This window comes from Thermomyces dupontii (assembly GCF_041956625.1).
Source record: "Thermomyces dupontii strain NRRL 2155 unplaced genomic scaffold VTN31scaffold_11, whole genome shotgun sequence".
Classification (NCBI taxonomy): Eukaryota; Fungi; Ascomycota; class Eurotiomycetes; order Eurotiales; family Trichocomaceae; genus Thermomyces; species Thermomyces dupontii.
Genome location: NW_027192317.1, coordinates 23,977 through 48,118, shown reverse-complemented (window position 1 = coordinate 48,118; position 24,142 = coordinate 23,977). Strand labels below are relative to the sequence as shown.

Here is a 24,142-nt window from a genome sequence, read left to right as displayed (position 1 = left end):
CTATTAGGCTATCCATATTTGCCTTTAAAAAGACACCATGCCGGCTCTGCTGTACTACTACTCATGCTGACTGCAGAGTACTAACTCGGGATAACCAAACTTCACGCGAAGCTGCTTGGCCTGTCGACCATGCCCTCCGCACAGTACTTGTGCATCACTTGTCGTTCTTCCTCGGTTAATTGCCGCACATGTCGACGGATCTGCATAGGATCCAACTTGGTGCGAAGCCGCAGAGGGATTGTGATGGAGCTCAATGTGGCACTCTCGGCCGGGGACATATCCCCAGCCCCGTCAACAGAGGGAAGGAATCCATGAGCGTTGACCCGGGAAATCACTGGCGAGCATGCCTCGTCTAGCTTTGACTTCCAAACTCCAATTCCACTGCTTCTTGCAACCTCGCTCAGGATTTCGCGGCTTCTCGATCCGCCACGTTTGACGCGGCTCATGCGATGACACCGGGATACCGGCAACCCTTTTCTTTCGCCGTCCCAAACCAGGGCCTCTAGCTTGGTTTTTTGGCAGGCCATTGGCCTTACCTGGGGTTTCTTATCCGGCCGCGCATTGGCGACCTTTTGATTGGACGAAGTGCCACTTCATTTCTGATGTTAGCTTCATCATTTGCCACAAACCGACTGGAGAATGACATACCCGACTCCTTTCGTTGCTGTTTCGAGCCCATATGCATGGGTTTCTTGATCTGGGGCGCGCTGCGTATTATCCGATTTCTGATTTTCAGCTACGGTCCGCGGATCTGCCCGACCGACACCCCTATGCGAAAGGTAGTGTTCCGTGACTCGAGTGAGCTCTTCAAGGAGCCCGGAGATGTGTTCTCCTCGTCTTGCAGCATCTTCAATCCTTCGATGAAAACGACTAATTTCCTCGAGTGTGCTGCTCTTTACACCCGTCCAGTTCTGGCCATCCGTTGTGGATTCTGCCATCGAATTGCTCGTTGCCCCAATCGATAAACCTTCCAGATTCGACAACGAGTCCATTCCAGGCGTGACGTATGAAGTGTCGGCGCCGTATTGGCCATCGGAGTATAAACCAAGGCTAGGCATCATGGAGCTTACCAACGGCAGTTGCCAATTCATTCCGCCATCTTGACCATACGCGAAGCTCATTGTCGAAAAATCGCCCATTTGTACAGCAGCAACACTTCCCGACAAGATACCGCTGCTGATTTCTGCTGTCGTAGTTTCTGTCTCGTTTGGAGGATTCTGTTTCAATATTGACATCTGTTCAACGGCCGGCGGGGTGAATCGGAGACTGGATTGCAGATGTTCTTTGTATCGTCTCGCTGCGTCCAACTCGCGTACCAGGATCTTTCGCTGCTCGACCAGCTGCTCCTTCGTGGCAGGATCGAGTTCGAAGGTGTGGATGGCCATGTAGCGGTCCAGGTTTGCCAGTTGGGAAGAGAGGCTCTCGTACTCCTTTGTCACATCCTGCAGCGACTGCTGCGTAGTGGCGACGTCCGAGAAAAATCCCGGAGTAGCGGATGGATATGGCCCTGTAGGGATTGAAAGAGCTGGCGCACTGTTCGTCATACCCGAAATGGGAAATTGCCCTCCGGCTGCAAAGGGTGAGCTCGCTGAGGGAACTCCCGAACTCAGTCTGACTCTATTCGCGGCCTCCGTGACAGGAGGCATGATTCCCTGAGAAAATTGCTGAGCTGCCAGAAAGGCTGGAACTGCATTCGGGAACCATCCTATGTGATCAGCCGAGTAAGATGGAAACGCAATGGTTGGTTGATACTGAAACGGTTCTTGGGCGCCGAATCCCATTTGCAGCAGAGAGTAACCTCCCGGTATTATCGGCCAAGGTTGCGGGCAATACATCGGGGCGGCCACCATCGGGACCTGACCAGGCTCTGCAGTTGCTGTTGTATCCGCTCCAGACCGCGTTCTAGATGGTTCCTTCGATGCCTCCTGAGCCATTGCAGGTGCGTTTGACGAGGAACCACTTGTGCCGGAATTGTCAGACAAGGATCGGGTCGTCGAGCCGCTGGACGATGCCGTGTTTTTACTCTTTACGGTCCCTACTGAACTGTCCGTCTTTTTTAGATCCTCATTATCTGCCTTCTTTGAGAGCGGCTTGAATTCTGGAATAGGCAGACTGTCATCCATGGGCACAATTCGACCGGCAGCGGTCACTCGATGGTGCCTTGGAGATGTGTGTTCTTTCAGAAACTGAGCGAAGCCCGAATCAGCTTGAGCTGAATTGGACTTCGGCGCGTTGCGAGGCTGGCGGATCGGATGTTGAGGGGTCTCATCAGAAACCGCAGTAGTAGACCGCGACTTGTACCGATGGAGCAGGTTGTCTGGCAAGATTAGCACTGTGCAGCTCCCTCATGATCGGCCTCCATAGGACGCACTCTCAATGGCATGGATGCTGAACCGGCCAATGTCTATGGAACCATGCTCTCGCATGGCCAGGAGTTGCGAGATTCCATATCGCAGCTTCATAGTCAAACAATACACGAAAGACGGTAGGTAAGATGGATGGCTGGGCCTGAATTATGAGCCACAATTGCGAACGCAGGCGAGAAGCACGAGGGATAAGGGGCAGCTTGACCGAGGGAGAACGAGCAGAAAGGGGAGTTGAGGACAATATGGCCAAAATCAGCTGACTTTGTTGTTCTAGTATGAATTGAGGAAGGAGCGACATTGTTGTCTGCGGAGGAAACTGCTACCCTACACCTCATCGTCCATCTTGCCTTCTTCTTACACAGTTTCACGCGGCCGGACGGGCTCAGAGTCGAAGTTCACCTCCAGCCCGTCATCGCCATTGTCTGGCAGCCCTGAGATCGTAGTCGGAGTATACTTGTGTTCCATCTCCCAGCTTCCTGTGCGCTCATGCCCCCTTATCGTCCTCCCGGGGCGTCTTGCAGCGGTGTTGCCAGTCATACTGAAATTTCCCATGGCTGGAGCGAAGCTGATGTCTGGATCACTGAACATTTTCTGGCTTCCTTTGAATCCTCCAAGGTTAGAGCTTCTCGGTCTGCGATGGATATGGGACTTGCAGAGCCGGAAGACCGCGGCAAGGAGAGCAACCGTCACTAGGGTCACTGCAGCACCGATGCCACCGGCTCCGACAAGCCCTAGACCACTTTGCTTGGCTTTGACGGAAGGAACGGCTCCTTCACAGAAGATGGCAGTGCTGTGGCAGGACATACACCATTCCTTGGTGGACGAAACCTGAATCTGCGCGAGATTCTGTTGGAATTCGGTAAATGGAAGGTAGCTCTGGCTGGGACCGTTGCCGAACAATGAATGAAGTTGGAATGGTGCATCGACTGCCGAACCATTGCGGAAGTAGAAACGAACAAACAAGTCCGAGGTTGCTGGATAGACCGTGTCTGCCGGCGTGTTCAGACTGTAAAGCTCGAAAATAAAGGAGGAGCCCAGATCGGGAACCATGGCAAAGTTTGAATTGGCCGAGGAAGGCAGCAAGGCTAGGGCAGCGAGAGACATCGCTGGTTCCACGTCGCCGAAGACCATCGTCATTTTCGCAATCGATCCTTGCGATGCGATGTTCTGTTCGAACGACTGGAGGATCAGACGGGAAAGTGTACGGCCTGCGATCGTGCTGATAGATGGCTCGGACACATGGACACTTGAAACATTGGCATTGGCCGCAAGCATGTACTGATCCGCTAGGGCTTTTGCGCGCTGGTAGTCTTCTTCAGACAGAAGTTCTGGCACTGCGGCATCATGAATCATTTGATATTGCAGATATCGGAAGATTTCGTAGGCGTTGCCATATCCAACTTCTGCTTTGGAAAACGCTCTATGAAGAACACTGTTGTACAGATCGGTATAGAACGAGGCAGTTTCCGAGCGAAGCTGCTCGGCCTCCTTGCTGTGCTCGTATCGGATCCTGTGTCTCTGGTACGCTCCACAGCCGAGATTGCCAGAAATTAGGATAGAGTTAGAATCGCTGAGGCCGGGGACGCGGATGCGAGGGTACTGGTAGCCTCCAAGAGGCGCATGGACAACGGAGCCATTCGCCAAAAGGGCAGAATCCTCTATGATGGAATCGTTCGAAACGGCGTCAGGCGGATAGAGGCCCTGCATGAATGCCAACGCTGAGGCTTGAGAGGCGTAGTCAGCCGCCGAGTATACTTGTATTTGATCGATATCTAGTCGAAATTGCGAGATTCCCATAACTGGACTGTTCTCCACGGTGGTGTCGTTGGAGCCGTCTCCCGAGCCATCCACGTAGCGGCTACGAAATAAGCTCCCAATGTCGTGGAGATTTTGCGCACCCAACGATGTCAACAACCCAGGTTGCGGGAAGACAATCGGAGTGCTATCACCGTAAACATTGAAGCTGAATACTGCCCAGACTGTCTCCATCTCCTGGGCGGCAGCTATCACCGCGAGGGAGATGATGGGCACCAGGAGCAGCTGGACAGACATTGTTGAATACGGATAGAAATGTGTACTCAAGTCCAGCACCAAAAGAATGACTGAGAGCAGAATTTCTTGAATACCATCCCTCGAATAGGGCTGGTACTAATAATTTTATCTTGGATACGATGATCGTAGATGTCAGACAGAAGTCATTCCCATGGCTAGAGTTCCGCCGCTGCCCGAGGCACGGTCTCGCCATGACCCATGATGCTGTTGAACCACAGATGGTGGTCAACATTTGATCTCGCAATGTTACTTGAAGCAGCGAAGACCGGCCGTCACGGCCAAACTCGCTACTGAAGAGCTCTAATGACAGCATTGACAGGAAAGGACCCCGAGAGGATAGCTGGCCGTCAGACCGAATCCGGAGGGCCTCGTAGTCGGAAGTCAATGAGTAAGTAGTAGTAGCAAAAGGTCTGTGACCTGTTCCGTATCCGGACCCTGGATCACTCGATGAGTCCCCAGTGATTTGATGGAGATCATGGAGGTGTGCACTGATAACGGATATCATTATCAGGCGTTATATCTTTCTCCAGAGGAGAATAATGGTGACGTCACTTGCTTTCATTCAATGCAAAGAACGAGAGAACTCTTTGATGCCTGGGGTGCCAGTGTCATGTGACTTTGCCAAGACTCTAAAATCCAGCGTGGAGACAGAAAGCGCCCTCATTGGCCAGTGGCATCCGAAACGGCCGAAAGTCCGAGGTGCAGAAATTTCCTCCGCTCCTCCCAAACCCTACTCCTGCGCCCTACCCCTAAGCCCTCATTTCTGATCTTGGACATCGAGTCATCTGGTCGTATCGTATCAATTGAGGGCTCACCCCGGTGAGTCCCAGAAGTCCGTCACGATGTCGGCAGACGTACAGTCAGTGTCGCCTCCTTCCGGCAATGAGGTTTCCGGTAAGTTAAGTGTGCTTTGTGTCTCGTTTGTTCGCCCCGTTGTTGCTTTGCTGGGTGTTGCGGTCGAAACATCTGCGTCCGCCTGTGACGCTACTCCGCAGACCAAGCTATATCTGCGACTCAGCAACTGACACCATCTCTTCCAGACTCGACTACTGCCGAGAAACCCACGCATCCCCTCGAAAGCTCGCCCGACGCTGAGTCTCCTCGTGCTCATAAAAAGCGCCGAACGGAAAATGGACCGGATGAGCTGCAAACTACCAAGACGGAGACTGACGCTACGCCTGGGGCGCCATCGGAGCGATCCAGCTCAGCGCCAGAGCCTCCTCGGGCTGGCACCCAGGAGGCAATCAGTGGTGACCTTGCCGACCGAAACGCGCCCGATCCGGAGGTCGCCGCAGCCTATGGAAACATTATGGATCGCGCCGAACGTCTGGAGGAGCAATATGCGAGAGATAAGGCCGAGACATCGAAACCGGTCACCTTTGTGAAGGCGAGTTTGTCGCTGAAAATTCAGAGTCTGCCAATCCTCGATAACTTGGTATGTGGTTTTCTGCTCTACGGTACTTCCGGGTGCTAACAACATCACTACTCAGTCCACTCAAATCCTCTCTCTGCTCGCGAAATCTTCCTATCAAGATATTACCTCGTTTGTCTCGGAGCCAGATTCGGAAAATGGCCAAGCATATGCTACCATGCGTTCTCTCTTTGATCACACTAAGCGCGTGTATTCGACAAAGAGTGCGTTCCTGTCGCCAACGGAGCTTGATCTTACTGAGCCGCACCAAGTCGACATCATCCGCAAGGCCAACTTGGCTTCGTTTGTCTCCAGCATCTTCGGTTCACAGGAGATCAGCTTCGCCGAATTGAATGATCACTTCCTGGACGTATTCGTTCCGGAAGGAGGCCGTCTCCTCAAGGTCCAAGGTGCACTGTTCCTGGAACTCAAGACGCAGGCTTTCATTGCCTCCCTGAACAATGGGACGCGCACCCGAACCGACGTTCTGTTCGAGCTTTTCCCCGACAATATTGAACAGCAGTTGCTGTCGAGACGCCTTGGATCACGGCAGCTTGCACCTAGCGAGGCGGATTTTGTTAAACGGCTCCGGTCTCGACGCGACATTCTTCTCAATGATATCAATAATGAAGAGGCAATGCGCGCACTCCCAGACAAATATCACTGGGAGGACTTCCTGAGGGATCTCAGTACCTACATTAGCAAGAACTTTGATGTCATCAACAATTACTCGGTACGTGCCTGGATTCGTTGTCCGTTGATGAGGGGCCTGGCTAACTCAACGCAGTCACGTAAGCAGACAAGAGGACGCCAAACTTCCACGGCGGAGCATCACGAGCCTCCCAGCGCACCACTCGAGAGCCAATTCACCGTCTCGACGCAGCCTCCGGAGGTGCCTGCTGACCGCAACAGTCATGGCGACCTCGTCGCACGTGCAGCGCGGGCCGCTCAAATCGCCTTGCAGGGTCATGGCATTCGGAAGTCACAGCAGTCGCAGCAGCAGGCTCACGCGCAACAGACGGCGCCGTCCGCCTCCCACTCTGCGCATAGCACTCCGGCCCCGCAGACCGCAGCACCAGGCCAGGTGCCCGGCCAAGCTTATTCGCAGAGTCCCACGCCGGGAGCCCAGCAACCTTCGCAGCTCACCTTCCAGCACACGACCGTTCCATCTCAGAATTTCCAGCAGTACACGCCGCCGCAGGGTAACACGGATAATGCTAATAACAAGGCAAACGACCCCGTCAACAACTACGGGTACATGCCGGGCGTTCCACACTATTCGCAATCCCAGCCGACGCAAGTTCTCTACGAGCGCGCTCGCCAGGCGGCCAGTGCAAAGTCTACGTCCTCCAACCGTCGATCGGGGCTGCCCAGTCAGCGCAGACCGTGGACCACGGAGGAAGAGAATGCTCTTATGGCCGGACTCGACCGGGTCAAGGGGCCTCATTGGAGCCAGATTCTCGCCATGTTTGGACCTGGTGGCACCATCAGCGAGGCGTTGAAGGATCGCAACCAGGTGCAGCTCAAGGACAAGGCTCGAAACCTGAAGTTGTTCTTCCTGAAGAGCGGCATCGAAGTCCCGTACTATCTCAAGTTCGTGACTGGCGAGTTGAAGACGCGTGCCCCGGGTCAGGCCGCGAAGAGGGAAGCTCGCGAACAACAGAAGAAGCAGAATATGCAGGACAAAGCCCACGTGGAGGGTATCGAAGGCATGATGGCGCTGGCCGGTGCGAATGGTGGCAGTCAGGGCGGCTCACAGCCCGGCGCACAACCGGGCATGCAGGCCAACGCCCCGCCTGGCATGCAACCTGCTGGCGTTCCACAGACTGGCGTTCCGCAGGCCGGGGTTTCGCCAGCGCCTGCTGCACACAGCCCGTCCGCATCGCCCGGAGTGCAGCCAGGTGTGCAAACCGGTGTACAGCCGGGTCCTGCTCAGCAGCCAGTGATGAGCCAGGCTGAAGAGCAGAACCTGATCCAGACGTTGGGTCAGGAAGTGCATGGCAACATGATGGGTCAACCTCAGACGCAAGAACCAGTCAAGACCGAGATGCCGACTCAATAGCTTGTTTTACTTTTGCAAGGAGTTGATGGTGTTCTTTGCTGTTATTGGCGCAGGCGGATAGTATGTGAACTCTTTTTTCTGTACCAGACATCGTCTCAATATCATCATATTTTACGAGTCTACGAGCTTCAGCACTCCTCGAGTCCTCGATGGCTCGATCGCTTCCTCATGTGGCTGGTAACTTCCAAGATAAGTAGTTAACTAGTTATTCGTAATTTCCGCCGTTCAATGAAGTCCTGTGGCTGTGGATGTGGCTGATGCTCTCCGCGCCAAGACATGAGTTCCTGCCAGAAGATTCAGGCCATCGCAATCTTTCACTTTGTACCACTATCAACGGCCAAACAAAGATCAGGGCGGCAAATCAGGCAAAAAGGTGGTATTTTCAGAGTAATTTTCGTTTACTTTCTGCCTGGGTGCCTGACAAAGAGAAGACGAAACGGGAAAAAAAAAAGACAATACGCATTGTGTATTGATTGATCATGTCTGATCCTTCAACTCAACCACATTCGCAGGAGCAACAACCAGCTCCTTCACAACAATCACAGACACAGAGAGAGTCCCAGTCGCAAGACCCAGCATCAACTGATCCGCAGAGCAGCAACCCGAACCCGAGCGGATCGGGGGAGAACGCCCCGGTGAAGAACGAGCAAGATCAGGACGACCTTGAGGGGGATGATATCGACGCCGCAGTGGAGCAGGACATCAATATGAACGTGTCTGGGAATACTGCTCCCGGCGGGGACGCCGGTGGAAACGCGCCCAACGGGACGGCATCACTGCCGACGGGAATTGAGGCGCCGGGGAATCCCGTTGCGGCGTTCGCGGGGGCCCCCCCGACGAAGAAGGAGAGCAGTTTGCGGGAATTTTTGTCCAAGATGGATGAATATGCGCCTATTGTAAGTGGGCCTTTTTGTTTGAAGGGGGGTGGGAATCTGATTCTGAAGACAATAAACCGCTGACCCCGGGTTCTCTGTTAGATCCCTGACGCTGTCACGGCTCACTACCTAACCGTTGCCGGCCTCCCGCCACCGGGCAACGGCCCGAATCAGACACCGCCGCATCTCGCACGCCTGCTGGCTCTGGCAACGCAAAAGTTCATCGCAGACATCGCGGCCGATGCGTACCAATATTCGCGGATCCGCGCATCCAACAGCTCGAATGCTAACAACCCCATGGGCGGGCTCAGTGCGGCAACTACGCTGAATCTACCCGGTGGTGCAGGCGGTGGTGGTGGTCCCGGCGGCGGGGAGACGGGCAAGGGCAAGGCAAATACCACGCTGGGCGTCCAGCGGCCTGGGTACGGCGGTGGGGGACAGGGAGGCTCGGGCCAGGGCCGTACCGTGCTCACGATGGAGGATCTCGGGATGGCGGTTGCAGAGTATGGAGTGAGCGTCAAGCGGGGAGAGTTTTATCGGTGATGGGATCTTTCAGATTGACGATACCGTTGTTTTGCTATTACTATGCCTTCTCTACGGATGGTCGGACTGGTTGGCGCAGGTTGTTATTTTTTTCGTTCATGTATCATATCATACACATCTGGGACAATTGGCGTTGAGGATGCGAATATGCGAGAAAAAAACACAGATATTTATCCAAGAATCAACCAGGTATAATGTACAGACAGAAAGCACAACCCAACACCATTTCCTAGTTGCTCCCAATATTTTCCGAAATTCATGCCCGATTACTTGTTCTTCGTCTGCTTATACGTGAACCGCTTCCTCGTCCTGCGCCAAAGAAACTCGTTAGCACACCACTCCGATGCCCACCCCTTCTCCGGCAGCCGAAAGAGAGCTTACGGGACAAACTCCCCCAATTTTCTGCCAACCATTTCCTCAGTAATCAAAATCTCCTGATAATCCTTCCCATTATGCACGGCGAACCGCAAACCGACAAAGTTCGGCAGGATCGTTGCCGCGCGTGCCTGCGTGCGGATTGCGGGAGTACCCGGCGGAGGAGGGATTTGACGGGGGAGTGGGAGACTGAATTTTTTTCAACGAGGTTCGCAGTTAGTCCGAAAGAACATTCTTTTTTTTCTTTATTGATGCGTATCTCAGGGTTTTTAGTCAAGGTAGAAACGTACGGGACAATGTTGGGTCCTGGTGTAGCAGTTAGTCAATTACATTCATCAACCGTCGGAACGGGTTTTGCAACCCTGGTCTGGACGTCAGAATGTCTTACCTTTCCACACGGACCGTTTTAGAAGTACTCTTGTCGGATGCATGGTGACGTGCTGGTCTGTCCGTCTGCCGTTGTTGAAGAGAAAGGTGCTGCTCAGATGCCCCATGTCGATATGGTTGATTACATAATCCAGTAACTGACATTCTGATCAGATGACCAGTTGGCTTTGGGGAGTTTGATGCATGTATGCAAATCTATTTGAGCCTAGCCTACATGAATTCTCTAACCGTCGTAGATCCCGAGCTGCCAGCACTCGGCTATCCATCTCTAGATAACTCCTCCATGATTCTCAAAAGGTTCCGCACGCCCATCAGCACGTTCTCGTCCGGTCCCTGGCCGGGAGTCCAGCGCGCATGTGCAAAGTCAATCAACCGTAGGTCATGCACTTTGATGACCGGCTCATCCTCTTCGTCGTCCTCGATGTCTCCAATTTCGCCGATCGTCTGCGGATCGATCTGGATGTTCACCGGTCCGTCACCAGCGCTGACCGGCAGACTGGACCCTGGTGTGAGGCCCGGGATGAGAATACCGCCTGCATCTTCATCCTCTTCCTCTTCTTCTTTACCCGCCTCCTCCGGTTTTCGTTCCTTTCTCTTCGTTTCTTCCTCTAGTGCGGCTTCCAATGCGTCCGGGTCGCCTTCGTAAATTATCAACACGCTGGACGAGTACATCCGGATCTCTTCCGTCTCCAGAACGTGCCGCACGGCGCGCAGCTCCTCCACCAACCGCGATGCGATCAGCTTGGACCGGTCGACTTTCCCCATCTTGGCTCCGGCCAGAAAGGTTCTCAGACCTTCCTTCACGTTGTCCGCCGTAAATGTCCGTCCGTACCATTTATCGTAGCGCCGGTAGCCATTTTTCTCAACCACCTCGCCCTGTGGCCTTTCGCGGCCTTCATGTCGTGTTAGGTATGGGTTGGTAAACTCAGTCGGCTCCGCCGCGCCGTCGCCAACCCAGACTTTCATCCCCGTAATGCGGAAGCCCAGTGTTGAACTTGTGGTCTCTCTGGAGACGGCGTCCAGCTTGGCTCGCTTGGCCGGTGGTGCGTCGTCAGCCCACAGCCGAGCCCCCAGCTTAATATCCAGCACATTCGGCCGCTTGAAGCCGTCGGCGATGTTCTCCAGCACGATGGAGATTCCCGTTTCCAGCTTTTTGCCGCCGGAGGGTGTCCACGAGGCTTCGTCTGACGCGGGAGTGGCAGGGGTCTGCGTCGCGGACTGCGGCGCAGACGTGGACGACGACTCCTGGCTCTCCTGGCTCTGAACTGCAATGGCGCCTTGTTGTTGAGCGGCAGCAAGAGAGATCTGCTGCTGCTGATTATCGCCCGACGACAGCGTGCCAAACCATTGTGGCATGAACGCCTTGAATTTGGGATGGTACACACTCGACTCGTAGAACTCCACCTCCTGGGTGGTGCATGGCTTGGCTATGAGCGTACCGGATTGATGGCAGAGCAGGCCGTCACTAAAGACCAGACGCGTTTATTAGCCCATGTCAAAGAAAAAAAAAAAAAAGAAGTAAACTCACTGTCCAGCAGCGGCATGCGCAAAGTCATCCTTGAAACTGCTGGTATCCAGAACCGGGCCCTTGTGACTATCCGACTTTGCCGGCAGCGACATTTTCTCTCCAAGCAAATCATTAACTGGCTATTTAACCTGAAAGCCTAGCAAGGCTTATGACGACATGGTGTTGGTGGAAGAACGAAGCAAAACAAAAGCCGACTCGGACTTGAGATCGTGAGGGGTTTTTAAATAGGGTGCGATGTGTCCGCCAGATGGGAGGAGCCGGGGCTACACGGTCGTCATGCCATGCCCAGTCACAGACACGATGGAGTGTTGGCGATTTGGATCTGATTGCTGGCCGCAGCACCGGCGGGTCAGCCAGCCAGCCTAATTTCACTGGTGACTCTGACTGGGGAAACCTCGGAACCGGCAATGGGCCGAATTGCACATTCACAAGCATTAGGTTCTGTGTCACGTGATTGGGTTATTTATGCTTTAGGTGAACTACCTACTTTAGTCACGCTGAACTTTTTAGATTTAGTAAATGCACACCCCGTCTAGAGTCTCGTTTCACCTGAAGTACAAGAAGCCTTGTCAAATCGATGTATCAAGGGAAAAATTGCATGATCAGCCTCTTCTGTATGGTATGCGCAGAATAAATGTCTGAATATTCAGTTGCTATTGACTCGATAGCCCGACATCAAAGATAGGCGGCCAAACGTCAGGGGTGTGCGGTTAAGCAGTACTGGAATGATACTTTCTGTATCAAGTACTCCGTATGTATAGAGTACTACGATAAACCGGTGTACAGTCAACTGGAATAACTAGGGCCTGAGGCACTGAGGCTAATCGGACTGAGGCAACGCAGTGGTGCGAGAAATACGCGATCAAAAACGCTCGCGCTCGCGCTCGAGCGTGTATCAATGGCCAAATGCCGAATGTTTCACTTAATTCCACATACAAATGCCCTTTCCGCTCGAAGAAACATAGAATACGGATAGTAACTATCAAGCCCGAAACTTCCCTTATACGGCATTCATTAGTTCTACGGAAGCAGCACAAGGGTCAGTTTCGTCGGGGGTGTCATGTACTCAGTCAAGTCGGCAATACGCGCTACTAAGATAAAACATATACGGAGTATTCGGTATGTCATGTACTACCTACGTGCCACCATGGACTGCTTGACCTGTTGCCTAGACTGACGAATTATGTGTGTACGGAGTATTAAGGTGAATGAATGGAGGTTTACTGGGTCGAGACTGATAGCTTGTTGCAAGAACGAGGAGGACGGCGTCAGGATCTCGAGTGCTTTCAGTACGAGTAACTTACTAATAGTATACTCATCAACAATAGTGAGACGAGATATCGGACCGTAGCAGTCATAAGTATTACATCTTTGAGGAGGTAGATACAGGCAGAAAACATCAGTCATTGATCCATAACCAGGCAGTGTACAGTCTAGGAGTCACTCTGAACAAACACAAACACCTTGCAATGAGCCAAACCGTAGCGAATGACCACAACACCCAACAAATGCCCATCCATGTATACCAGTCTGAGGTATCAATGTCATCAAATCGAACGACAGAAAAGTACAGGAACACCCAAACAATGCAAGACGCTCCAGGCGCATAAAAAATCAACTTCCCCTAAGAAAACGACCGATTCCTCCCATCTATGCACGCCAACATGCCAAAAAGAAACAAACTTGTACAAACCCACATAGAACAACAACGAAACCAACAAAAAGAAGAAAAAAAAAACGATAGTCAATGGAATACAAGAAAAACAGGCCCTCACTGACTCACTCATACCGCTTCCACTCTTCCTCATTCAACCGCAAATCGGCATCCCGCGGGTACCCCATATTCCCCTCACGCAGTAGCTGCAGCTTCCTCTCGCGCCAGCGATTCTCCGCCTCGTAGCGCTTGAGCGCCGCGGATTTCAGCATGCGAAAGTCGTCGTTGAGGACGGCCTCGCGGAACCGGGCGCGCATGCGAGGCGAGTAGAGCTGGCAGCTGGCCTCGCGGCAGCGGTTGGGCGCCGAGCCCGGCAGGAGGCGCGCGGAGCGGGAGACCATGCGCGCAATGGGCTTGTTGGCGGCGGCCAGCGGGCGGACCACGTCGTCGTAGCAGTCCTCGCAGATGGAGAACTCGGGCAGCTCCGGGATGTAGTGCCAGGTGCTGAGGATGAGGCGGTCGCGACGGCAGTCGCGCAGGCGGCACTTCCGCCGCACGTAGTCAACAAAGCGGCTGTAGTCAGGCACGGTAGGCCGCCCGTTGCGCTGGCACTCGTTGGCGGCAGCGTCGAGCAGGTCCAGGTACTGCACGAAGCGCGGGCTCTCCGTGGAGAGATCGCAGACGCGCTCCGTCTTCACCGGCTGCCTGCGGAAGATGTGCTCGACGGGCGGCATCAGGATCCGGAGGTTCCGCACGCAGGCACCGCATGCAGCGAACTTGGACACGTTCTCGCCCGTCTCCGGGTCGATAATGCGGTACCATGTTCGGATCACGCTACGGCGGCCGAAGCATGGGCTCGTGCTGGATGGAGGCTTGGTAATTTCATACAACATGTCCAAGTGATTGTAGCCCTTTTTGATGGTCTGGATCCAGGCCAGCCTCGTCCAGGGCTCGCTCAACGAGCAGCGGATAGGGACGTCCGCAGGTTGTCGAATGCTGGGCGCAAACAAGTCCCGGAAACGCGAGTTGCCAATTTGGTTCATGCACCCAGGGCAAATGTTCAGATGAGTCAGGCCTTTGATGGTGTACCAGTCCTGGAAACCAGCCACGGGAATGGATCGCTGGCACGGCCGAAGAAGCAGTCCTTCCGGGATGGCGGGCTGTTTGGGAGGGGCCTGCGATCTGTGTGACCTGGAATGAGAGGAACGAGAGCCATGGTCCGCAGGCTTCGTGTCCTCGGCAAATGTCACCGCGCGACGGCCTCGTTTGCGGATCCGTGAACCAGGGCTTTCATCCGGCGAGGTGGAAGAACGCAGCTTGCTGCCTCGGTCTACGGGCGTTCCATCCGAATAGCACTCACCGCCAGCATCATCAGCGAGTCCTCCATAGGAAAAGAACTTGGAGCTTCCAGACAATGAGTTCCTCAATTCCGAGAGCTCTCCATCGGAGGGGGACTTGACTGGGCTGGGACGCGACTCCGGGTCGGTCCCTGACGGTTGACGAACCGCGTTAGAACATTCGCGGCTGGACGTCTGGGAAGTCTGGCCGACAGTCTGGCCCGAGGCTTTTTGTTCCCTACGCTGTCGCAGCTTCTCCTCAATCAGCTCTGCAACCGTGGGGCGCTTCCGGGATCTGGACGGTGTCCCTACTGTTCCTTCAAGGTGAGGCTTTCCAGATGATGGCCGTTCCGACACGGAGCCGCCGGCTGGCGGGCAGTCCTGGTTTCCACTGGAGGGTTTGGGATTGCCAACCACGGGGTTCACGGGGGGCGGGGCGGCTGGGCCTGGGGTGTCTCTCGAGGATGCGCTGGTAAGCGAAGGGTTGGATGACTCCGACCGGGGCGGGGGGTCAACGGCCAAGAGGACAGGATACTGGTCGACAGTACCCCTTTCACAGGCACCTTCGTAGCCGGGTTTCTCGCCGATCAGCGACAGGCCGCCAATCTCCCGGGATAGGGACTCCCATTCATCTTCGACCAGAGGCATCGGCGGCCTTCGCGGCTGGGTGTGCCAAAGCGACGCCATTTTTCACCTCGAACCTGCGAGGAATAAACAACGGACAACAACAAACACAAATGCAACTCGCGAGACGGGTCGCGATTGTACGCCGGGGATCAAGACGTCACGGTTGCATTCGAAAATGAAGCCTCCGAGTTGTCGTCGGGCAAAACACACATTTCTTTTCCTTCGCGCGGGGAGAGCAAACGGTCCGAAACCTCCTGGAGGCACGAGAGGTACAGGCCTGAGCAGCCAGTGAGGGCGCAGAGGTAGGCAAGCAAAGTGATTTGATCCCGGCCAAAAACTCTCAGGGACGGCGACCGTATTTATACTGGAAAACGCCAACGAGAACGCAGAAGAAAAGTGTTTTCAGGACGCTTTTGGGATCAGGCATTGGGATCGAATCAGCCTTCATTTCGTGCATGGGCTCGCAAGTGGTTGGGCTTCAAGAAGCCCAGTGCAAGGCAACCAGCGGGTCCGGGGCACAGCCATTTTTTTTGTTTTTTTTCTTTTTCCAAAATTTTCCCCTTGAAAAATTACTACTGTTTAGGCCAGTTCAGTGCCGAGTTGTCTGTATGAACCATGAACACTGTGTTTGGGAGTGCTACATTCACGGACACTTGGACACTTGGACAGCAAGGGCTCTCAGAAGCGCCAGCAAGCACGAGGAAGATCTAACTTTACCTGAATAGGAACTGTTAGGTTAGAGCCTGATTACATAACCCAGCCCTAGTCACCTGACTCGATCCACAAGCGCCAGTCGGCGGGCTGTGGATTTATCCTGCCCAGGGAGCGCATAAGAGCTCGTTTCATTACTCGACGATCAGGCGCGGAGTTCGTCTCACAATCAAACAGGTCGGGCAACGATTGTGACGAGGCGGTATAAGCCTCTGGGCTGTCGTCAGAACACTTCATCATGAATTTCGAGTCATGATTGATGCCGGTTGACGATCCCAATGCTGGAAAAGTAGGTTACTGCTATTGTTGAAACACAGCTGCCTGTGACGAAACGGAACTTTTGGGTTTTTCTCGAGTTTTTCAGTGTTCAATTCAGAATCGGCACTTCATTCTTTTCACCGTCTTTTCCACAGCAGCCAATCAGGCAGGAAAGTCTCTCTATGGGATTTTAATCTGGTCTGGACCCAGCTGGCTTTGGACCTGTGTGGTGTTCGCTCCTTAGCCCTCCAAATCTCAATCGATTAACCAACTATATACTATCCACAAGTCAGAATCTCAGGAAATCTGTACTCCGGAGTTTCTGTATACTTTGTACAGAAGCGTGCTGTGGCAAACGGTCCCAATGTTCTGTCCGTCACCGCCTCTGCATCGCAAGCCTGCCTGACGAATTCCTCTTCCCCCGGGGCGTCGACGCAAGATCGTCCACAGATGCTGCCAACGGAGGTCGTGCTTTGGGATCCATAATGTAAGACATGCAGCCATTCACTCAATCCTATACTCCGTACGCACATGGCAAATCGTACGTGATGGCTCAAGTATGCATACTATGTATCTAACACGTCCTAAGGAAAATAAGATCGGTGATGTATGCTCGCGAGTTCTTTCAGGAATGCCCAAGTAGGAAATTTTGATTGACCGATGATGTCATCCCGAGTGTCAACACCGCTGGTCGGTACAGTTGACTGACAAGTTCCACGATGTTTAACTAATGAGTCTCTAACCATACAATTCTGACACAGTCAATCGGAGGCGGCTTCAAGAGAACTCCTCGCAGGCGAATCAGTAACGATCAGAGCCTCAAAAAGGCCTTCGGCATCGGGCTTCTGTCCTCCGAGTTCTGCATTGGAGCCAGACAATCAGCCTCCAACCCCGTCGTCGCCATCCCCGGCTGTTCCGTCTCTATCTCCATCATCCGGATGACCGTCGCCCGGAGACTCAGCTGTCAGGTCCCGAGGGTTCCTCCAACCAATCATCAACTCATTGAAGAGTGATGTGTAGAACGAGCAATACACCGAGAGAATCTCGTCGAAGAAGTGGACCCCGCAGTTCAATTCCCAGACAGTGGTGATGACCTTCATCCCAGGATAGCAGAACCGCAGCAGCTCCTCTTCGACGAAAAATTCAAACGTCTGCGCACTGGGGTTTGGGAGAGACTCGCCCGGACGGAGGTCGGCCCGCGGGGCGGACTCATCGCGGTAACCCCTGGCACGCAGGCGGCCAACGACACGCAGGTCGGACGCGTGCTTGTGATAGAAGTCGCGCACGCTGTTGTCGGGCAGAAGCACGGCGGTGACTTCGAAGCCGTCCATGTCCTCGTCGTTGTCGACGCGAGTGGCGCGCAACTCGCCAGCGTCGGACAGTTCGTGGAAGCGAAGCGCCTGCTCGGCTGAACACATGCAGGCTAGGGCAAGCTTCATCGTCTTCAGGGCGGTCTCGTGTGTCATTGTCCCGTGCATGTGGCCCAGAAGGGTTTGCTCCTCGCCCTCCACCCAGTCCCGATCTGGCGTTCCGTAGGCCTCAAAGTGGTACCCGCCCAGGAGCGTGGAGCATGCCTTGTTGAAGTCGCCCGGACCCTGTGCCAGCAGGTTCATGTTGGCCACGAGCTGTTTCTCGGCTAAGTCACAGGTGGCTCGCGCGGCGTTCAGGTTGTCCTTGTATTCAGGCACCACGTCATGATACAGGAGATAATTCAGAAAATTCTTGATCGTCCCTGTGGCCAACTTGACCATCTCTTCGCTGTCCGGGTTGAAGAAGTCGGGAAAGTATGACGTCCTGTCAACAAGAGTCAGTCCTACCGTTAGTGCCAGTAAAGCGAATCCACGACGGATAAGGCTCCGGCACCCACAGGAACCCCTTGACGACCAGGTCAAAGTCAATTGCCAGCTTCAGCTTGTCAATGCCAATGTCCGTCTGTGACCGGGCGTGGTAGACATTCTCTTTGTCCATCTCCTGCAGCTCCCGCTCGGTGACACCCCCAAAGAGTTTCGGACCGACCTCGACGCCGCCATACACGAGGTAGCGAGCAAACACCTGCATTCGCTCCGTTGTGAGCCGGCGTTTCTGCTGGTATCTAACGAGAGCTTCTTGAATGCGACTATTATTCCGGGTCAGTGACCGTTCATTTACCTCTCTCCGTCGGGCAGGCAGGAAGAGATTCACTCACAACAACGCCGGACGGCCGCTGCTGGAGCAGTCAGCTTGAACTCTCTTCTCTCTCCGTTGAGATCGACACTCACGTATCGTAAATCTCCTGCTCGTAGTAATAATCGTCCGGTGTCATGGGAGCATCGACGTAGTACTCCTCGAACCCGGTGGGCTTTTCCTACTCCGCCGCAACGATTCCGTGGATAAGAACCATGCGATATTACCACCAAGTAAGCAATCTGGTACTCACCTGAGCCTTCTTCTTCGTGGACTTGCCCGACTTTTTCTTCTTTTTCTTCTTCTTGTCTTTCCCCTTAGCCTTGCCTGCTGGTTGCTCTGCCTCGGGCTCCGACTGACCGAGCCGCTCTCCGGCCTCCTCGTTTGTGGATACCGCGTCATTTGCATGAGTGGTCTCGGTTGGTTTGATGGAGAGGTCCGAGAGCGAGGGCTTGGGAGGACCGTCGTCGAGGTTCGTCCCGGCCATTGTTTCGATGGGAGGTTGGGAGGCGTCCGGCGGCACCATCGCAAGAGAGAAACTCTGAGAAGTTTGACAATGAATCAGATGACGGGGCTTTCAGATAGGCATTTGAGGCAGAAGGGAGTTTGAGACGAAAGGTGCCTGATATAGCGAGAAACTAGACAAAAACAGCAAGCAGAGGGAACAAACGAAGAGTACCGGTATCAAGAACACGACAACTGAACAGATGCAACAGATTGTGAATCCTCCGTAGTTAATCATTTCGATTCTTAGGTAGAATGAATCTACATTTTGACAGTCGACCGTTCTCTGTCATCAATAGCAAGCTATCCAACTAACCCGATAACCTCCCCCGGCCACTTCTTCCCCCATACAAGCGCTTTTGCTGGTATCCTGCCTACTAGCGGCGCCAGAACGCGCAATCTACTTTTCTCCGCATCCACGTCAGCCACATATATAAAGCCCATGATGCTGGCGTCCCGGATCTCATTCAGCGGCGCGTTCGGCGCGGCATGCGTGATGGCAATCAAAGTGTTTGACAGTTGCGGGATTGGCCCGGGCGACGGCAGCTTCTGCAGCAGAGTTTCATCTGCCGTGCCGGAGCTCGGCTCAGTGCTAGGCAAAGGGAAGTCAGCACTAGTGGTGAGGCGAGCGGGGTCGTATTCTTCCTCGTCCTCGTCCTCGGCGAGGCTGTCCGCGCCGGAAGCGTAGTTGTAGAGTGTCAGCGAGCGGTAGTCGAGTTGCTGAGTATGCGGAGACAAAGTGATGCCGTTGCTCGTGGAGCTTCCGGAGAGAGAGTACATGCTCGGGGATGCGGTAGAGGACAGGGCATTGCCAAAGAAGTATGTCCGGATTTGCGCGTCCTGTAAGGCTTTCATGAAAGCTGCGTCTCGGTCTACGCAACCGCCAGACTTTGTCAGTTTGACGACCAAGATCCGCTCATCAGAGTGCGTTGCAGACGCGCTGCTCGTGGGTTTCTGATCGTAATTCTTGACCATGGAGCTGTACAGACGCTCCGAGCCAACGACAAGAATGACCGATACTGTACTTAAATTAGGAATCACGTTGCTTGGAAAAGGATAAGGCTCGAAACGTACTAGAAAACTCCGTCACGATATGATTGATTAGTTCCAGCGCCTTGTCAGTTCCCTGGCCGAGAATCCCAGGAGTGTCGACAATGATCCCTGCTTCTCGCGCATCCTCATCCTCGGCCATACGCGCCGTCACCGAGAGTCCAAGACGCGACACAATCGGCTTATATACATTCCCATCGCCATCCAGCGGGCTCTGCATGGGGTAGAAGTAAACCAGCGGGAGCTTCACAGGCACTGGACTCGGTCCGGACATGGGACTACTTCCCCAGCCTTGCTCTACATCAATCATCGTCCGAAAGGCCGTCGCAGTTAGAGAGCCCGGCACACTGAGCATGCCCTCCGTGGGATCCAGGTTGACCACGATAGGCTGCCGGCCCGACTTGGTCGCATAACTAGTGAGGATCTTTGCCAGACTGGTCTTTCCTGCATTTTCAGGTCCAAGAATCAACACGCGAGGACCGTCCTTTCCCCCATTCTGCGCTTCAAGCCGCATGGTTTCAAGTGCGAAGTGAACGTTTGCATACTCTGTCATGGGCGTGTCCTCGGCAACATACTCGCTTTGACACCCACCCGCCCCGTAACCGCGTCCCGTGGCTGTGTTATCGGCGCCGTTGGACGCCGCTCCGCCAGGTGCGAACCCAGGTGGCAGAGGGATCGTCTCCCCCGCGGCGACTTCCAATGTACAACCATGCCAAGTAAAAATAGCGGCTTTCGTGCCGGTAAAGGTGTAGGTCTGGGATTGTGCGAGCTCGGTGCCGAAAAGTTCTGCAGTGCCGCTCAGTAACTGTGTTCAGTCCTCACGGGAGAAACGCGAGTTAGCCCATTGTTGACCAAGACGTCCCTCTTTACAACTCATCAAAAGAGCATCAATGGCGCATACCTTCACCCGCACCGTCGCTCCAAAGGCGATCTCGAATCTCCACTCGCAGCCAGGCCGCAGGTTGATCTGGGTTGGCGGAGGCGGCACATATTGGGACTCGACTGAGGACTCGGTGAGCTCTAAACCTGGAAGAGACATTGCATGTCTCGGAAATGGGACTCTGCTTTGATCTTGATCGGAGAGGAATACGGGTGTGAGATTTATTGATATGAAAGCAGGCTTTGATTTATTGTCTCCTGGCGGGCGACTTGGTGCTGTTGTCGACTGGTTGTAAGACGACTAGCAATTCGATGCCTAGGCCGTTTCAGAACAGTGCTATCCTATCAATTGACGCAACCCGTACAAAGCTTGGGACTGGAGCTGTATCAAATAATGATCACAAAGGCCGATCGAAACAAGCTGCGATGCGACTAGATCCAGTTGAGCCATTTTCACGTGATGATAAGCTTATCGATTTGAACCCGGATCACGTGAATATGGAGACAAGCTCCAAGCTTTCAAGGCTGACTTGAACAACGATGACCGCAGTATGCTCTCAGGTGTCTCACATTTCCTACATTAATTGTCCCTTCACCACAATAGGTAGGATTCGAAAGTGTAAAGCACAATCCTTTGAAAACAAGGACAGCACCGACAAAATTGACACCAACACATCCATGATTCGAAGCCTCCAATTACACCGCCCAAAAACCGATCTCACCTAAAACGAGCATCCAGACGCCGTCTCCGAAGAACACGCCAAAGAAAATCGAGGCAAGGAGTTCAAACACCAAGGACAAACCGGGGCTATTCAGACAGTGATTCGTTTGCTTGACCTTCTGTTGGCAAAGGGAGAGGGGGCCCTTGGATTATTTCAGGCGACATAGCAGGGAAGGTTTAGGAGTCGGCAAGGGTCCAGGAGGAGAAGGGGCACTGGGGAGGATCGACGATCCGAGAGTGCCATTATGATAATGGTATCCGAATAGGGAATCACGGTCTGGGTACTAAAACAGGGTAGAGTGCAGGGTAGGAAACGAAGATACAAAAAACACAGATAGGCAAAACAGGCCACAGAAGATCACTTCCCATCATCAGCAAAACAGGAGTGAATTAGTTGAGAGAGCATGGGGTTTGCGTCGCAATCCATGGGCACAACAACAGCATCAAACGAGTATTGCCATCTAAGTGAAGTAATACGGGATGGCAGCACTGTCGACGCTCGTCAGTCTCGGGCTTGAGGTCAACTTGGGCTGTCGACTTACCCTAATGCCAGAATCGCGGTCATACCGAACAGCGCTCGGTTGCGTGTTCGCTCCCTACGCAGCTTGGCCTCCAGCAATTTTGCCCTTTTGGCTGGTTGATCTGCGGCCTCCTCATCCTCCTCCTCCTCGAGGTCATCAGACTTGCGCTTCTTTTGTGATGGGGACCCTGCTTCTTCTTTTTCACGTCTTTCTGATGCCTGCTCTACCATCCTTCTGGCTTGTGCAATCATCTCCTTTGTATCTTCTGCAGAGGGTGCCTCAGGAAGAGACACTGGCATATCCACGGAGACGTTGGTCTTCGTCGTCTCTACACCCTTTCTGACACTGGTCGTTGACTCAACGGTTACCGTAGCTTTGCCATCCTCCGTGGTGGCAGTGGCTCGCTTTTTCGTTGTTTCCGACTCCTCCGCAGGCTCCCCGTTGGTCTGCGCAGCCGCTGCCGCCGTAGATGCAGCCGATTCGAGATTGGACTGCAGGGTCTCGCTGGCGGCCGTTGCTGCGGCGGCCGAGGCCTCTTTTGCCGCGCGGCGCGATTTCCGGGGCGAGGCAATCTTCCTGGGAGATGATGTTTTGGCAGGCGATGCGGACCGCCTGCTACGAGTGCGGCCGGAGGAAGCTAGGTCCGCTGGCGGCTGCAGTGTGTTGGACTCATTCTTCGGCTCATCCTCATCCTCCTCCCGAGGAGGCAGCTCAAATCGAGGTGGCGGGGTGATGGTGATGTTCTTCTTTGCCGTTGAAGGGCTCTGAGCTATCTCCCTGGGATCCAGAAGCGCGCGGACCCAATCCACCATTTTATATTCCTTGGCCAACTCCAGCGCTAGGGCTTTGTCAGTATGTGGTTGACCCATTGAGCGTGCCAGAACTGACCGAATGAAGGAGAGATCCAGACATTCCCAGCAGTCTCGTCATCACTCGTCTCCTCCCTTGACTTCAGATACTCGCGTTCGGCCTTCTCCTCTTCATATTTTGCCCAGGGAAAGGCAATCTTGAACATGCCGGTCGCGCTGACATATCCATCCTTACACCGTCGCTGGTTTACGAGACACGTCAATCATTGGCTCTCCGCGCGGAATCTATTTCCGACCTACTTACCATCAAGAAGTATGTCTCTGGATGCTGCTTCGCGGCGTATGAAGGGAAAATCTCCGATCCGGTCAGATCCTTTGGCAGTGGTGCCCGCAGATGGGCGTACTCAAACGGGCCCAGGTTCTGTGGCTTGGTCGCGCTGGAGGTGCCGACCTGGTTGGTGGGAACACTCAAATGCGTTTTGCCAAGGCGGCGCAGTGAGAGAAGCTCCTCATCTAGTGAACAAGGTCGCGGTGGTGAGTGACTGTTGCGACGCTGACGCGATAATCATTGCTGATCACCGGCGCGCCGACGCGGAGTCGGCAAGCCGAGAGGCAAACTTACAGAAATTCGGACTCGTTGGAGCCAGGAGAGGATTTCTCCTCTCTGGAAGGTGTCGCATGATGGGCCAGATGACGAGGCGACGTTCAACAGTATCTCAAGGAAGGGTGAGTGAAGAAGAAGTGGTGTGGTAGAGCGAAGATAAGGGGAATGACAAAGGAGACAGACGGAGTTAATTTCTTGGGGTTGGAGGTCGACCGGGGCGACCACGTTGCAGACGCGTCTCTGCCGTCCGCCGTAGACTAGGGGCTGACTAAGCTTTAGTTAGAGCCTAAGGCGACCAATACGAGGTAGGACAAAGTGGACACTGTTGTAAAATTGATGGGAAACGTGAGCAGCTGACAGAACGGTACCACATGTGTGGGTTTTCATTCAACCATTGGCCAATGGAAATTTAGGATCGAGATGGAGAGCGGTAACAAACCGTATCATGACGATGCCAATTGCACCAACAAACCGCTGCAACCGTGCAACGTGTAATTACGGGACTTGTCCGGAAACAGACAATATCGATGGATGCCTCAGGTTCCCGTTGCCCAAACATCTGATCCTCCTCAGCTCAGTTCCAACTCTGTCGGAGCCAGAACTTCAGAGATGGTGTCTTTGACTTTTTCTTTTTCGATGAAACAAACAATGAATAATCAAAGAGTAGAGACTGAAATAGCCGCCGTCACCGAGACTCCGGCAGGA

At 53.9% G+C, this 24,142-nt stretch overlaps 10 protein-coding genes across 10 annotated transcripts; 2 read left to right on the top strand and 8 right to left on the bottom strand.

Moving 5' to 3' along the window:
- Positions 1 to 101: 101 nt before the first annotated feature.
- On the bottom strand, positions 102 to 2,462 carry VTN31DRAFT_2079 (uncharacterized protein; the record flags this gene model as incomplete). Its single annotated transcript, XM_069402207.1, has 3 exons — positions 102 to 591; positions 649 to 2,317; positions 2,372 to 2,462. The coding sequence occupies 3 exons, from the start codon at positions 2,460 to 2,462 to the stop codon at positions 102 to 104; spliced, it is 2,250 nt and encodes a 749-aa protein (XP_069257175.1).
- Positions 2,463 to 2,720: 258 nt separating this feature from the next.
- VTN31DRAFT_2078 (uncharacterized protein) lies at positions 2,721 to 4,418 on the bottom strand (the record flags this gene model as incomplete). The annotated part of the gene is made up of 1 exon (XM_069402206.1): positions 2,721 to 4,418. One exon carries the CDS (start codon positions 4,416 to 4,418, stop codon positions 2,721 to 2,723), a length of 1,698 nt encoding a protein of 565 aa, XP_069257174.1.
- An 842-nt stretch (positions 4,419 to 5,260) lies between these two features.
- Positions 5,261 to 7,891, top strand: VTN31DRAFT_2077 (uncharacterized protein; the record flags this gene model as incomplete). Its single annotated transcript, XM_069402205.1, has 4 exons — positions 5,261 to 5,312; positions 5,459 to 5,853; positions 5,909 to 6,562; positions 6,617 to 7,891. 4 exons carry the CDS (start codon positions 5,261 to 5,263, stop codon positions 7,889 to 7,891), a joined length of 2,376 nt encoding a protein of 791 aa, XP_069257173.1.
- A 479-nt stretch (positions 7,892 to 8,370) lies between these two features.
- On the top strand, positions 8,371 to 9,309 carry VTN31DRAFT_2076 (uncharacterized protein; the record flags this gene model as incomplete). Its single annotated transcript, XM_069402204.1, has 2 exons — positions 8,371 to 8,787; positions 8,869 to 9,309. 2 exons carry the CDS (start codon positions 8,371 to 8,373, stop codon positions 9,307 to 9,309), a joined length of 858 nt encoding a protein of 285 aa, XP_069257172.1.
- A 266-nt stretch (positions 9,310 to 9,575) lies between these two features.
- Positions 9,576 to 10,178, bottom strand: VTN31DRAFT_2075 (mitochondrial 37S ribosomal uS19m domain-containing protein; the record flags this gene model as incomplete). The annotated part of the gene is made up of 4 exons (XM_069402203.1): positions 9,576 to 9,618; positions 9,691 to 9,873; positions 9,975 to 9,990; positions 10,073 to 10,178. The coding sequence occupies 4 exons, from the start codon at positions 10,176 to 10,178 to the stop codon at positions 9,576 to 9,578; spliced, it is 348 nt and encodes a 115-aa protein (XP_069257171.1).
- Positions 10,179 to 10,329: 151 nt separating this feature from the next.
- Positions 10,330 to 11,691, bottom strand: VTN31DRAFT_2074 (uncharacterized protein; the record flags this gene model as incomplete). Its single annotated transcript, XM_069402202.1, has 2 exons — positions 10,330 to 11,536; positions 11,600 to 11,691. The coding sequence occupies 2 exons, from the start codon at positions 11,689 to 11,691 to the stop codon at positions 10,330 to 10,332; spliced, it is 1,299 nt and encodes a 432-aa protein (XP_069257170.1).
- Positions 11,692 to 13,378: 1,687 nt separating this feature from the next.
- Positions 13,379 to 15,277, bottom strand: VTN31DRAFT_2073 (uncharacterized protein; the record flags this gene model as incomplete). Its single annotated transcript, XM_069402201.1, has 1 exon — positions 13,379 to 15,277. One exon carries the CDS (start codon positions 15,275 to 15,277, stop codon positions 13,379 to 13,381), a length of 1,899 nt encoding a protein of 632 aa, XP_069257169.1.
- A 1,787-nt stretch (positions 15,278 to 17,064) lies between these two features.
- On the bottom strand, positions 17,065 to 18,875 carry VTN31DRAFT_2072 (uncharacterized protein; the record flags this gene model as incomplete). Its single annotated transcript, XM_069402200.1, has 5 exons — positions 17,065 to 17,980; positions 18,054 to 18,302; positions 18,372 to 18,389; positions 18,445 to 18,530; positions 18,603 to 18,875. 5 exons carry the CDS (start codon positions 18,873 to 18,875, stop codon positions 17,065 to 17,067), a joined length of 1,542 nt encoding a protein of 513 aa, XP_069257168.1.
- Positions 18,876 to 19,156: 281 nt separating this feature from the next.
- VTN31DRAFT_2071 (uncharacterized protein) lies at positions 19,157 to 20,942 on the bottom strand (the record flags this gene model as incomplete). The annotated part of the gene is made up of 3 exons (XM_069402199.1): positions 19,157 to 19,872; positions 19,928 to 20,708; positions 20,805 to 20,942. The coding sequence occupies 3 exons, from the start codon at positions 20,940 to 20,942 to the stop codon at positions 19,157 to 19,159; spliced, it is 1,635 nt and encodes a 544-aa protein (XP_069257167.1).
- Positions 20,943 to 21,964: 1,022 nt separating this feature from the next.
- On the bottom strand, positions 21,965 to 23,513 carry VTN31DRAFT_2070 (uncharacterized protein; the record flags this gene model as incomplete). The annotated part of the gene is made up of 5 exons (XM_069402198.1): positions 21,965 to 21,992; positions 22,046 to 22,862; positions 22,913 to 23,075; positions 23,138 to 23,346; positions 23,456 to 23,513. 5 exons carry the CDS (start codon positions 23,511 to 23,513, stop codon positions 21,965 to 21,967), a joined length of 1,275 nt encoding a protein of 424 aa, XP_069257166.1.
- Between the last annotated feature and the right edge of the window lie 629 nt (positions 23,514 to 24,142).